The 13,161-nt window shown below is 39.4% G+C and overlaps 1 protein-coding gene and 4 non-coding genes across 5 annotated transcripts; all 5 read left to right on the top strand.

The window, feature by feature from the left end:
• The first annotated feature begins 2,773 nt into the window (after positions 1–2,773).
• On the top strand, positions 2,774–11,326 carry LOC133557631 (large ribosomal subunit protein eL8). The gene is made up of 7 exons (XM_061908265.1): positions 2,774–2,938; positions 3,121–3,270; positions 3,445–3,585; positions 10,564–10,643; positions 10,837–10,967; positions 11,034–11,103; positions 11,190–11,326. Exons 5-7 carry the CDS (start codon positions 10,870–10,872, stop codon positions 11,292–11,294), a joined length of 273 nt encoding a protein of 90 aa, XP_061764249.1. The 5' UTR covers positions 2,774–2,938; positions 3,121–3,270; positions 3,445–3,585; positions 10,564–10,643; positions 10,837–10,869; the 3' UTR covers positions 11,295–11,326.
• Positions 2,981–3,055, top strand: LOC133558481 (small nucleolar RNA SNORD24). The gene has a single exon (XR_009807963.1). It is a non-coding gene; the product is annotated as a small nucleolar RNA SNORD24 (small nucleolar RNA).
• LOC133558482 (small nucleolar RNA SNORD24) lies at positions 3,306–3,376 on the top strand. The gene has a single exon (XR_009807964.1). It is a non-coding gene; the product is annotated as a small nucleolar RNA SNORD24 (small nucleolar RNA).
• Positions 10,422–10,494, top strand: LOC133558478 (small nucleolar RNA SNORD36). The gene has a single exon (XR_009807960.1). It is a non-coding gene; the product is annotated as a small nucleolar RNA SNORD36 (small nucleolar RNA).
• On the top strand, positions 10,687–10,763 carry LOC133558474 (small nucleolar RNA SNORD36). The gene has a single exon (XR_009807956.1). It is a non-coding gene; the product is annotated as a small nucleolar RNA SNORD36 (small nucleolar RNA).
• Positions 11,327–13,161: the final 1,835 nt, after the last annotated feature.

Below are 13,161 nucleotides of genomic sequence, written 5' to 3'. Positions count from 1 at the left end.
GGCAATATCGCGAAATGATCAAGTATGACACATAGAATGGACCTGCTATTCCCATTTCAATAAGAAAATCTAATTTCAGTAGGCCTTTAAATGCCAAAGCGTGCCACAAGCTCACTGAGGCGTCATTTACCTATCACTCGTATCAGGCATGGTAATTGATGTATTTTTCTGTAAGTACTTATTTGTTGTCTGCAAATACAGTTATATTGTGTTATGAATAATGTTCTACCAATTGTTTAAAACATAACACATTTTTTCGTATACAGAAAACGGGGGAGGAGCTGTCACTGTGACGTCACGCCGAACTGTAGTCAGCTGGAGGCGTGTCTTAATGAAATTAAAAAATGGATGTCCGCTAATTTTTTGCAACTCAACTCAACGCCAAAAAAACTGAAATGCTGATTATCAGTCCCGCTAGACACCGACCTCTATTTAATAATACAACTGTAACATTTGACAACCAAATAATTAAACAAGGAATCTGGGTATTATCTTCGACCCAACTCTCTCCTTTGAGTCACACATTAAAAGTGTTACTAAAACGGCCTTCTTTCATCTCCGTAATATCGCTAAAATTCGCTCCATTTTGTCCACTAACGACGCGGGGATCATTATCCATGCGTTTGTTACGTCTCGTCTCGACTACTGTAACGTATTATTTTCGGGTCTCCCCATGTCTAGCGTTAAACGATTACAGTTGGTACAAAATGCGGCTGCAAGAGTTTTGACAAGAACGAGAAAGTTTGATCATATTACGCCGATACCGGCTCACCTGTACTGGCTGCCTGTGCACTTAAGATGTGACTTTAAGGTTTTAGTACTTACGTATAAAATACTACACGGTGTAGCTCCAGCCTATCTTGCCGATTGTATTGTACCATATGTCCCGGCAAGAAATCTGCGTTCAAAGGACTCTGGCTTATTGGGGATTCCTAAAGCCCCAAAAAAGTCTGCGGGCTATAGAGCGTTTTCCGTTCGGGCTCCAGTACTCTGGAATGCCCTCCCGGTAGCAGTTCGAGATGTTACCTCAGTAGAAGCATTTAAGTCTCACCTTAAAACTCATTTGTATACTCTAGCCTTTAAATAGACCTCCTTTTTAGACCAGTTGATCTGCCGCTTCTTTTCTTTTTCTCCTCTGTCCCCCCCTTCCTTGTGGAGGAGGACCGGTCTGACGGCCATGGATGAAGTACTAGCTGTTCAGAGTCAGGACCCAGGATGGACCGCTCGCCTGTGTATCGGTTGGGGACATCTCTACGCTGCTGATCCGACTCCGCTTGGGATGGTTTCCTGTGGACGGGACTCTCGCTGCTGTCTTGGATCCGCTTTGAACTGAACTCTCGCGACTGTGTTGGAGCCACTATGGATTGAACTTTCACAGTATCATGTTAGACCCGCTTGACATCCATTGCTTTCGGTCCCCTGGAGGAGGATTGCCCACATATGAGGTCCTCTTCAAGGTTCTCATAGTCATCATTGTCACTGGCGTCCCACTGGGTGTGAGTTCTCCTTGCCCACTGGGTGTGAGTTTTCCTTGCCCTTATGTGGGTTCTTCCGAGGATGTCGTAGTCGTAGTGGTTTGTACAGTCCTTTGAGACATTTGTGATTTAGGGCTATATAAATAAACATTGATTGATTGATTGACGTAACCTTACTGTTTCCAAACATATCATATCATATAACATATCATTTATTAAACAGTGTACGTGTGTTATCAATAGAAACTTATCACCGTAATCAAGACAGACTTTCAACACACATAAGCCTAATAATTAGTATTACACAGTGTATCCAAAATATTGTAAAAAAACAAACATTAAGGCAACAACGGTGAAGAACTACAATGATTTCGGTTTAAATAAACACTTACAACCCCAACGCTGATGTTTATTGTTTGTATTTAGTTTTTAATTATTTTGAGAATGGCTATCCTACTATTTTCATATTATGTCACGTCTATCCAGGATCAGCGATGTAATTTTTTTGAAGTACCGGAAACAAATTGTAAACATATGAATAATCTGATTCTAGATCTGCCCTTTGCAGATCACGTTGCCAGGCTGCAAACCTCGCGGTATTTACGTTACCCAGCAGCCCTTGCTCCTCCTTTCTGCCTGAACCAACATGGTGGGTGCATAGTCTTCTTCACAGTGGAACTACCTTTCATGTTGTATCTGTCTGCATCCTCGTGTCCGTGTGTGTTTTTATGCTGTTACATTGATCAACTGGCCATGCAGAATGTGTTCTTTAGAAATGTGTCGTTATTGTTCGCCATAGCGTTTGTTTTTGGACCTTAGATGAAACGCCTCTGAGGTAGTGCCGGTGCTAGTAGCCAGCACTGCGGCCGCTAGCTTAAATGCTAATGCCGACATGCGGTGAAAATGCGTCATTTGAGTGGATATTCGCTTTCCTGTTTTGTCTTGCCTTCTCTAAATATTGACGGTACGTTTGTCTTAACTGTAATAGTTATCGTTAAGTTGTTGACTGGTACATGAATCACTTCTTAATAGTATGACGAGGCCTCACGTAGTTTTCATACGGAATTGCTCAGTCCCTTACTATTTGCAAAAGTTAGCCGTCCTGTTGGGGCCTCAGATTTCAAAGAAATGTCAAACAAGTTAAAGTATATGCTTAACGCACATCCATTTTCATTCTGTTTAATTGTATGTGCCTCAGGAGGCTTCACAAACTATAAGATCCACTGTACAAGTGTAATGTCATTGATCTAATTGAGTAGTTCCTTACAGCCTCGATGCTGATTGAAGTATTGGGAGGGTTGTGATGAGGCCTGTTAACTAAAATGTGTCTTGACTGTGTCAGCCCAAAGGAAAGAAGGCTAAGGGGAAGAAGGTGGCACCTGCCCCTTCGGTGGCCAAGAAGCATGAGACCAAGAAAGAAGTCAACCACCTCTCTGAGAAGAAGCCAAAGAACTTTGGCATTGGTGAGTTAAACAATAATGTTACTTGGTATAATGACTACAAGTTGCAGATGATGTCAGCGAATATTTGCTATCATAATCCCAGTGATGACAACTATTATCACCAAGATCTCTGATGCATGTTCTTGCATGATGCGTTCCTGCAGTTTGTTGTGGTCGGACTCCTAACATTTGCTCTCCCGCAGGCCAGGATATTCAGCCCAAGCGTGATTTGACACGCTTTGTAAAATGGCCGCGCTACGTTCGTCTGCAGAGGCAGCGCTCCATCTTGTACAAGCGCCTAAAGGTCCCCCCTGCCATCAACCAGTTCTCTCAGGCTCTCGACCGTCAGACCGGTATGTCTTGTGGGGTGGTGTTTGATATCAGGACATGCAAAGGATGTGAAAGAATATTTGCTATCTTAATGCTACTGCTGACATTTCCACCAATATCACTGATGCATCTTAACATCAACATATTCAGTAATTTCCAATTGTGGATACATGTATATAAAATTATGTTGGTTTCAGCCACACAGCTGTTCAAGCTGGCCCATAAGTACAGACCAGAGACCAAGCAGGAGAAGAAACAGAGGCTGCTGGCCCGCGCTGAGCAGAAGGCAGCCGGAAAGGGTGATACACCAACCAAGAGGCCCCCCGTTCTCCGTGCAGGTGAGCAGTGTGAGACATTAAATCTGCAACAACAAATATCTGAGGCTTTGTCCACACATGTGCTACATTCTCCACTGGGGCCAGGGTCCATGGCTGAAAACTGATGTGTTTTTATATGACCTGTCAAAAATAAAGGCCAGTAATAAAAACATCAAATGGCCATAAAATGGTAAATTTAGAGCTTCTTCTGTAGTGATTAAAATATTTCTGTTAACAAAAATGTAGCTTTGCAAATTTCATGTAAACAAAATAGTTTCCAACATTGAGATTTTTTAAGTATAATCTTAATACTTCTGTAAATAAAAATGATGCATTATACATTGTATCCCAATAAATCAAGTAAAAACATTGAGGGTTATACATAAGGGTGTAACGGTACACATAAATTTCGGTTCGGTACGTACCTCGGTTTAGAGGTCACGGTTCGGTTCATTTTCGTTACAGTAAGAAAAAAACAAAATATAAATTTTTGGGGTATTTACCAAATTTGTAAACAATGGCTTGATCCTTTTAACATTGGGAACACTATAATTATTCTGGCCATGTTAATCCACATTAAACTGCCTCAAGTTGTTGCTTAGATTAAGTAAAATGACACAACTTTTCTTCTACATATTAAAAGTGCAACATTAAACAGTTTCAAGTCCACTCATCATGCTTAATTTATTACAGCATTGGGGAAGCCTGTAGTTAATTTTTATTATGTAAATGTTATATTTTTATCAACATGTGATAGCATGGACCCTGCCATTCAAAACGAGGCTGCTACATTACTAATGATTAATGTAACTATAGCTGAAAGTTCATCCCTGACCACCATGGAGTTTATATAGGCTTTATGATGCACTTAAATTATTTTATACACTATCAGAGACAGAAACTCTTTATGTAATATGTCCTTTTTTTTGCTGCTTTAACACACCTCAATCAACACTGTCCGTATAACACACACACACACAGACAACGCAAAATGAGTTAACGTTTCGCTAAAAGCTAACCAGCCTTCGTTTAAAGCCAGGACTGCGAGTGAGCTGAGCTACAGTTTGTTTCTAGAAGGTCAACGGGCTCATAGTGATGTTTAGAAAGTAGTTGACTTGGAATATAATTTGGGGAGAGTGAGTTGCTCCCCTGCTAAAGACCTATCTGCTCGACATAGACACTGAAACCCTGACGACATGTGCTCTGAATACGCATTGCTGATTGGCTTTGTATGTAACCAATCAGATGGTTGTGTAGGCGGGACAATGCTGGGTTGCAGGGTGCTGTGTACAGACACAAGAGGCAGAACGGAGCGGAGCAGCTTGTTAAGACTTTAGCATAGGCGGCTACTTCATATGTAGGTGTTGAACTCGTTCGGTATTCCTGCGCACAGAACCGAAACCCCCGTACCGAAACGGTTCAATTCAAATACACGTACCGTTACACCCCTAGTTATACAGTAAGCAGATAAACAGGCTTTTTCATTTGCACATCTTGGCGATGTGCAGTGACTGCTTTAGTGGTCGCTTTGCATTGTGCTTTTTTCCTCAACATACATAGTATTATAATGAATAACTGCTTTAAATGAGTCCACCTTAGTAAGCTGCTTTTTTAGCTCGTAGTCTTTGTTGCGGTCTTGTTCGCCTCGTAAAAAGTTGCTTTTCCCATACTCGGTCGGAGGCTCCGGTTTCAGATTCTGAAATAAGTTTGTTGTGCTGCTTTTTTTTCAACAAACTTTACACTGCAGTTATTGGTTCCACACCTGTAACAGCTAAACCATTGAAAACATCTCGCTGTCGTTAGCATAAGTTGTGTTTTGCTTGTGCCTCTAAAGTAGGGGGATGGCGCAAGCTTCTGGTGGACAAAGAGCAAAAAAAGAAAAAAATGTTTTGTCTTTTTTTTTGTAAATTGCCTGCATCAAAAAACTGATATTGCCTAGGCTAAGTTGGTGTGATATTTGCAGTCTTGGTGGAGACAAGCGCTTTGCATAATTAACAGACCATAATTGACACAAAAAATCCATAAAACAGCCGAGGTGACATTTCTTGTTTTATCAACAATCTTTGCTCTCTGCAGCACTAATTTTTAGTTTGAATTCTCATTCAAGAATCAACTGGGAAACCAGGTGGCGCAACAAACTTAAGTTAATACTGTTACCAGAGAACAAGTGCCTTTGTCATGCAACCAACATTGTCTCACAGCTTCCGGTTTCTTCCATCACAGAGAAAATATAATTCAACACATATATGTTTATAGTGATATATATATTGATATGGTTTTACCGTCCAGCTCGATTCTCCACTATGGAAGAGCTATGCATTTGAGGTGTTTGTACATCTGCAATCATTACAAAGCGTTTGACACTCATCGCACCCAGTTGTGCCTTGGCTAGAAGTAGCAGAGGCCCTGTCTGATTTTATACATGCGCACCTGTAGTGTAGTCATAAAATGATTGTGTGCGTTTAATAATATAAATCAAAAGCAAATACTCATAATCAAGGGTTCTTAATGCAACTCATCCACTCGGTTGGTAGAGCGGCCGTGCCAGCAACTTGAGGGTTGCAGGTTTGATCCCCGCTTCCGCCTTCCTAGTCAATGCCGTTGTGCCCTTGGGCAAGACACTTTACCCACCTGCTCCCAATGCCACCCACACTGGTTTAATTGTAACTTAGATATTGGGTTTCACTATGTAAAGCGCTTTGAGTCACTTGAGGAAAAAGCGCTATATAAATATAATTCACTTCACTAGAGAGGCCCACTCAAATAACACTGAATTTGTAATCATAGCCTTGAATTTATTCATGTTCAATATTTGTGTAAAGCCTACTTCGTTTACAGCCTTGTCAAATTATATAATATATGTAAAATTATTTAAAGCTATGTGCTAATCAGTTATTTATTCAGCATATAAACCTTAGTCTAAGGTCAGGCTGATCAAAAAGAGTATGAATCAAATATACTGCATAAGAAGGGACTCATAAAATCTGATGAAAAATAAATCTACATAATTTATTGCATTAAAATAAACTACATTAATGAATGTTTAATAACTGAACTGTCAATAAAAATACAAATGAAAATACGGCCTTGCCATTTCAGTCATAATTTTTGCGCTTTAGAAACTCCTGACCAGACTTTTTCCTGTTGTCATTGCTACAAGTGGTTGAAAAGTGTATTACAAAATAATTTAGGTGGTCCTCGAGGGCAGTGGTTCTCAAAAGGGGGTACTTGAAGGTATGCCAAAGGGTACGTGAGATTTAAAAAAAAAATAGTCTAAAAATAGCAATTCAAAAATCCTTTATCAATTCATTTATTAGGGGTGGGCAAATTAATGCGTTAATTACGAGTTAACTCATCAATCTATTAACGCCGACAATTATTTTATCGCGTATTTGCGTATGTTGTTTACATGCTTTTATTTTGTTAACGCCTTTTCTTATAAAGATGGCGGCGCCCGGACGGGCTTCGGCGTGGAGGGGCTCTTGGTAAAGATGGAACATTTGGCAAAAATACCGGACAATTCTGCAAATTTCATGGCTGGCTTACAGCGTGGTCACTCCGGGATCACTTACGACCGCCAGACAATTCTGAATGTGGATAGATCGGGCCGTTTTGGACTGAATGACGCGTGCTTGCTAGACCGGCTAGCTAGCATGGGAATACTTTGCCGGCTACATCCAGCGGCCTGTGAAGCAGCGGAGTATATGTGTTGTCCGTCTATTCATGAATAATGCAGACGAGGCGTGTTGGCTGAGTTCTTAACGTTTACTTTCAGAGCGTGCATATCACAACATACAAGATGCCGTCATGGCGACACACAACCTTTACCGGGCTACCGCGCATGCTCGTCACTCCTGTTGCATGCTGGGTAGGGTAGTTCTTTTTCTCCCTGGCTCATAACATCACAATATAGTACAATGTATATGATGCGTTCAGTTTATCAAAGCACCAAGCCAACAATCGGAAAATTCCCATCATATCGATTCCTAGATATGGTCATAATTATTTTAAGTGCACTACGCATAATAAACACAACATTATTAATATTTCTACTACGGATAATTTAATTAAAAAATTCCCTAAAACAGCCCACTACCTATAATATAGGTTTTTTTAAACATAAGATCCCTAATAAAAAAAAATGTTCCTGCTGTTACCTCAGAAATTGCCTGTTCGGATGTTATGGTTGTGGCTCAGAGATTTGTATGTAGATTATATTTATTTTCCATAACAAACAGGATAACTTAAATACCCTGGCAGTGGAAATAAGCTTAAATGTTTGTATTTACATTTTTTGAATTGATTTTCATAAAATATGCTATTTAACTGCTACTGTTTAACAAGTACTGATTTGAATTGTGTTTGCACAACAAATGTTTTGGCGCTTTTGTTCATGTGGGAGAATATTCCAATAAAGGTGCACTACACACTACTTTTGAATTCATTATTGGGCTTTGCGTATACAATGCAGTTAATCGCGATTAATCGGAGAAAAAGTGCGATTAACTTCGATTAAAATTTTTAATCGTTGCCCAGCCCTAATATTTATTGAATAATACTTCAACAAAATATAAGTGTAAGTTCATAAACTGTAAAAAGAAATGCAACAATGCAATATTCAGTGTTGACAGCTAGATTTTTTGTGGACATGTTCCATAAATATTGATGTAAAAGATATCTTTTTTTGTGAAGAAAAGTTTAGAATTAAGTTCCTGAATCCAGATGGATCTCTATTACAATCACCAAAGAGGGCACTTTAAGTTGATGATTACTTCTATGTGTAGTAATCTTTATAATTGAATCACATGTTTACTTTTCAACAAATTTTTTGATAATTGTATATCTTTTTTTCAAAATAGTTCAAGAAAAAACACTACAAATGAGCAATATTTTGCACTGTTAAACAACTTAATGAATCAGAAACTGCTGTATTTTACTTCATCTTTTTTTCGCCCAAAAATGCTTTGCTCTGATTAGAGGGTACTTGAATAAAAAAAATGTTCACAAGGGGTACATCACTGAAAAAAGGTTGAGAACCACTGCTCTAGGGGGTATTTGCGGCCCACCACTATGGTTAAACACTGTTCCAAATAATACCAATGTGAGACACAGCGTTCGTGTACGCAATGAAGACATCATGCCCTCCTCGAACAACAAATTTAACAGCGACAACCTTTTTAAAACCAATCTATCTTGATGCTGTCTTAAAAAGATCTACAAAGTCATCAAACGTATAGATGTTTTCTTGAGCTTTCATTTTCTTGCCAATTGAGCCATGGATTGAATCTGCTCTCATGAACGCGTGCCCTTCTTCCAGATATTTTATCACAATCTCGGGTGGGCCCCATTCTGCGTTTGCACATTGGGCAAGAGCTGTGTACAGCGTCCAGTTTTTATTTTGACCTCCACAGTTATCTGCCCAAAAGAGTATGCAAGGGGAAGAATCAAGAACAAAACATTTAATGAAGGTGCTTGCAACGTCCTGGGCCAATCTTCCAAATATCCCCTCGTGCCATAATATCACATAATCAGGTTGACCGTCGGCCCCCATTCGTGCAAATGTCTCATTAAAGACAATAAGGCGACTGACAAAGAAGCTTCGATTGGTCCCTTGAGATACTAGGTTTTTCTGTTGTATCTATGCGGTTATGTGGTAGTTGCTGGCTCCTGCCATGCGCGTAACAGCTTACTTACGGAACAAATTACAATATCGCGTACACTAATGTAAAGCATATCACCTAGGAACTCCAAAATTATTATCAGCTCAGTTTTGACCAAAACTGAGTTACTGGGTTTTGCCTTTGGACGGGAGAGGTTGTGTTTAAACCTACTATTGCATGAGCTAACCTTTTTTGTTCAAGGCATAAATCCAGTGCGTAAAAGTAGTTAAATAGGAAAGGATACGGATGGAGGGTTATGGCCAAAATAAGATTATTTTTAACAGTGTTGAAATTACGATTTTATTATGTGAGACATTTTTATTGCCCTTTTTATTTTAAACGATGTGTTACTGGGTGTCAATTTCAAAATGGGATTTAATTAAAATAGTTTTACCAATTATAAAATACAAATTACAAAAGGGAAAACTAAAAGTAAATATGCCATTGCAGAGTGCGATCATAAAGTGCAAACTAGTGAAAAATGACATTATGCCCAAAAGACACACACAAGGAACACTGTATTGCTCACAGTTTATAGAACATCCATTAATTCATCCCTTTTATTTTACTGCTTGTCTTTGTTAAATGAAACAGTATGACATCTGTTATTTATGCTTGTCTTTGACATCTGTTTATGTGTGTCTTTGAGAGGTGGATGGATATGGAGTCCCTTGGTGCACGGTTAATGTTAGGCTAGTCTCTACGTGGGGGCTTTGCCCAGTGGCGGGCAGCCCGCTCTGTGAGCAACATACATAAATGTATTGGGATTATTGGCTTCGAGTTGAGGAAATAATGGAAGTGTTTTTAATCCTTAACCTGTGACTGCAACTCAATTTGTCAATTTTCCCAAATATTTTTGGGAGCTACAGGTGGCCGGCTGATCAACTGTCACGACAGCCACCCACTCACTCACTCTTACTCGCTCTCACATGAGTCTGTCTTTCGGGTGGCCTTGGAGGTTGATTGTGAAAATGCTTAAATTGATATGCAGCGAAGCCTGCTTGTTAAATGTTTATATCACTGACAAAATCTAATTAAAATTTGATTAATTGTGCAGCCCTAGTAAAATATGTTATACTTAAATTACATGTTATATAGCAACAATGATCGCTTTTTTCTGTGATAATGTGCCCTGTGGTCAAAAGGCATGAAGTAAACCGGTTGTGTGGACAAAGCCTCATGTTGCACTGAAGTGGCTTGTATGCGATGATTACTTGAATTTCTTCACCTGACAGATGTTGATGTTTTTAGCTTTTTAACCCTGAGCTACTGGCCAGCATGTCCACGAAGACTCAACATCACACTTGACCTCCCTCACAAATGTACTTTTATTTTCCAGGTGTCAACACTGTCACATCCCTGGTGGAGAGTAAGAAAGCCCAGCTGGTAGTCATCGCCCACGACGTAGACCCCATTGAGGTAAAACTTGCTAAATGTCACTCGTCTTTTAGAGGAACGATCACTGCAATGATGTTTGAATTTCTTCACCTGAATCTTCTATGTTGATCAAAACATATGAGCTTTTTAACCCTGAGCAAGAGACCATTTTAAATAACTATTTAACACTGTGGGTGTTTAGTATGCTGACCTGGCGTTTCTTTGCCTTTTCCAGCTGGTGGTTTTCCTGCCCGCTCTGTGCCGCAAGATGGGTGTCCCTTACTGCATCGTGAAGGGCAAAGCTCGCCTTGGCAAGCTGGTGCACAGGAAAACGTGCACCTCCGTGGCCTTCACACAGACCAACCCGTAAGCACGCATGTCTTTGCTTCCTGTCATGTCTTAATAAGCTAACGTAACATTTCTTCCTTCCAGAGAGGATAAAGGTGCACTTGCCAAGCTTGTGGAAGCAATCAAGACCAACTACAACGAAAGATATGAAGAGGTGAGCTTTTATTCTGCTGACTCTTAATTAAAATGGAGAATGAACATAAGTGTTGAGCACTTTGTTTTTGATAATTTCTTCTGTAGATCCGTCGTCACTGGGGAGGCAACATCTTGGGGCCCAAATCCACCGCTCGCGTTGCCAAGCTGGAGAGGGCAAAGGCCAAGGAGCTGGCAACTAAGCTTGGCTAAATTGTTTGGAATAAAAAAATTGTTCTAAAAGACGGCTTGTTTTTGTCATTTTTACTTTGGCAGGTTGATCAAACGGAGATGATTATTGTTTTGTGATGCTTAACAGCGTTGAGATGGATTACTGGAGTGCTCTCACAGTTTTACAAGATAAAGTATACGCATTGAGAAAATTAGGATTTCCCTCACCAGTTAAACAGGAATATAGAAACCATAGCATCTGTTTTTCAATTCTCAGTTGTCAATCTTGTGTGTGTGCACGTTTGCACAAGACTAACTGCCATTCAAATTTGGCCTGAAAAGTAATTTTTTTACCAAGTTAAACCTCTGGATAATATACAACTGTTAATTGAAACAGATTCTTACATCTTTTTACCTGAAGTCCCAACTTCTTTACTACAAAAGCTACTGGCCGTACACAACACTGAATTAGTAATCTTACTCTGGATTTTAATCATTCAATGATATAAAACCTACCTACATTTAAACAGGATAAACTCAAATTTTATGAAACGTCAGGCTGATTACAATATGAATACTGATCAAATATACTGCAGTACAAGGGACTCTTGAATAATAAATGTACATACAATAATGAAATCCTAAAAGTACTGCATTCTAGCTGAATCATACATGTTTCTAAAATTAACTATCAAAATGAAAGTGCAAAATTTGTGCACTTATTTTAAGAAAGAAACCAGCTCTGGATTTCTGTTTAATATTGTCATTACTGCCACAATTGGTGAAAAAGTGTATTACAACTGTACCTTTTGTGCACTTATTTTAAGAAAGAAACCAGCTCTGGATTTCTGTTTGATATTGTCATTACTGCCACAATTGGTGAAAAAGTGTATTACAAATACCGCTCCAGACCACTGCTGAGAAACATTTTATAAGCGGCTCTTTAGAGGGCGCTTGCAGACAAACAAAGGGTCCTAGTGTTGGGCCAAAACGTGATAGCCTGGCAAAATTGGATTTCCTTCGCGGGAGTGCGCACCGCTCCTTAAAGCTGCATTGGATGGCGTGGCACAGTTAGCAGAGTGGCTGTGCCAGCTACCTGAGAGTTCCTAGTTCAATCCCCACCTTTTACCATTCTAGTCCCGCCCGTTGTGTCCTTGAGCAAGAAACTTCACCCTTGCTCCAGATGGGTCCTGATTAGTGCCTTTGCATGGCAGCTCCCGCCATCACTGTGAATGTTTGTGTGAATGGGTAAATGTGGAAATGATGTCAAAGCGCTTTGTTCCTTAAAAAGGTAGAAAAGCGCTTTACAAGTATAACCAATTTAACCATTTAAAATTGCTTGTCTTTGTCTGTCCACAGCAAATTACTAGGTGTAACTTAAGAAACTTTATCTGCATGGTTATTGTAACACTATGTGTTTGACATTTAAGCCTTTATCGTGTCCGGAGAATGACACTTTGCCTTTTTTTGTAGTATTATTGAGATTTAAAGGAGCTTTTCTGTGGTATTATTGAGATTTAAAGGACTGTTAGTTCGATGTTGATGTGATTAAACCTCTTTTTTGTTTGGAAGATACAACTGTGACTGTCATCTCTTAGTGCAAATAATTTATAAAGTGTTTGGATGTATTAATTTATGTAACATTTTTATTTAATTTAATATTGCCTGACAAAAAGTGATTCAACGTAATATTTTGATATTTACACATGCATATTTTACTATGGTACCCTTATGAGCATTACAGATATTAAAATGAAGTTTCGACTGTACTGTTGACTTGTTGAAATACCCTTTTAAAGCTAAAATCTACCAAAACAACCACTTTACATAGTGGAACATAAAGAGTGATACCGAGGCTGTTAATACCTCAGATGTGTGGACCACTAAGAAAAAAAAAACAGAACCGATA

Source organism: Nerophis ophidion, linkage group LG08 (assembly GCF_033978795.1).
Source record: "Nerophis ophidion isolate RoL-2023_Sa linkage group LG08, RoL_Noph_v1.0, whole genome shotgun sequence".
Lineage (NCBI taxonomy): Eukaryota > Metazoa > Chordata > Actinopteri > Syngnathiformes > Syngnathidae > Nerophis > Nerophis ophidion.
This window is presented reverse-complemented; position numbering and strand designations above follow the sequence as displayed.

What these genes read in the sequence shown, in the direction of transcription:
- LOC133557631 (XM_061908265.1), top strand. Translation starts at nt 10,870, where the DNA reads ATGGGTGTCCCTTACTGCATCGTGAAGGGCAAAGCTCGCCTTGGCAAG. An exon ending in GCCTTCACACAGACCAACCC is followed by an intron (nt 10,968 to 11,033) that starts GTAAGCACGCAT and finishes TCTTCCTTCCAG; the next exon opens with AGAGGATAAAGGTGCACTTG. An exon ending in ACAACGAAAGATATGAAGAG is followed by an intron (nt 11,104 to 11,189) that starts GTGAGCTTTTAT and finishes TTTCTTCTGTAG; the next exon opens with ATCCGTCGTCACTGGGGAGG.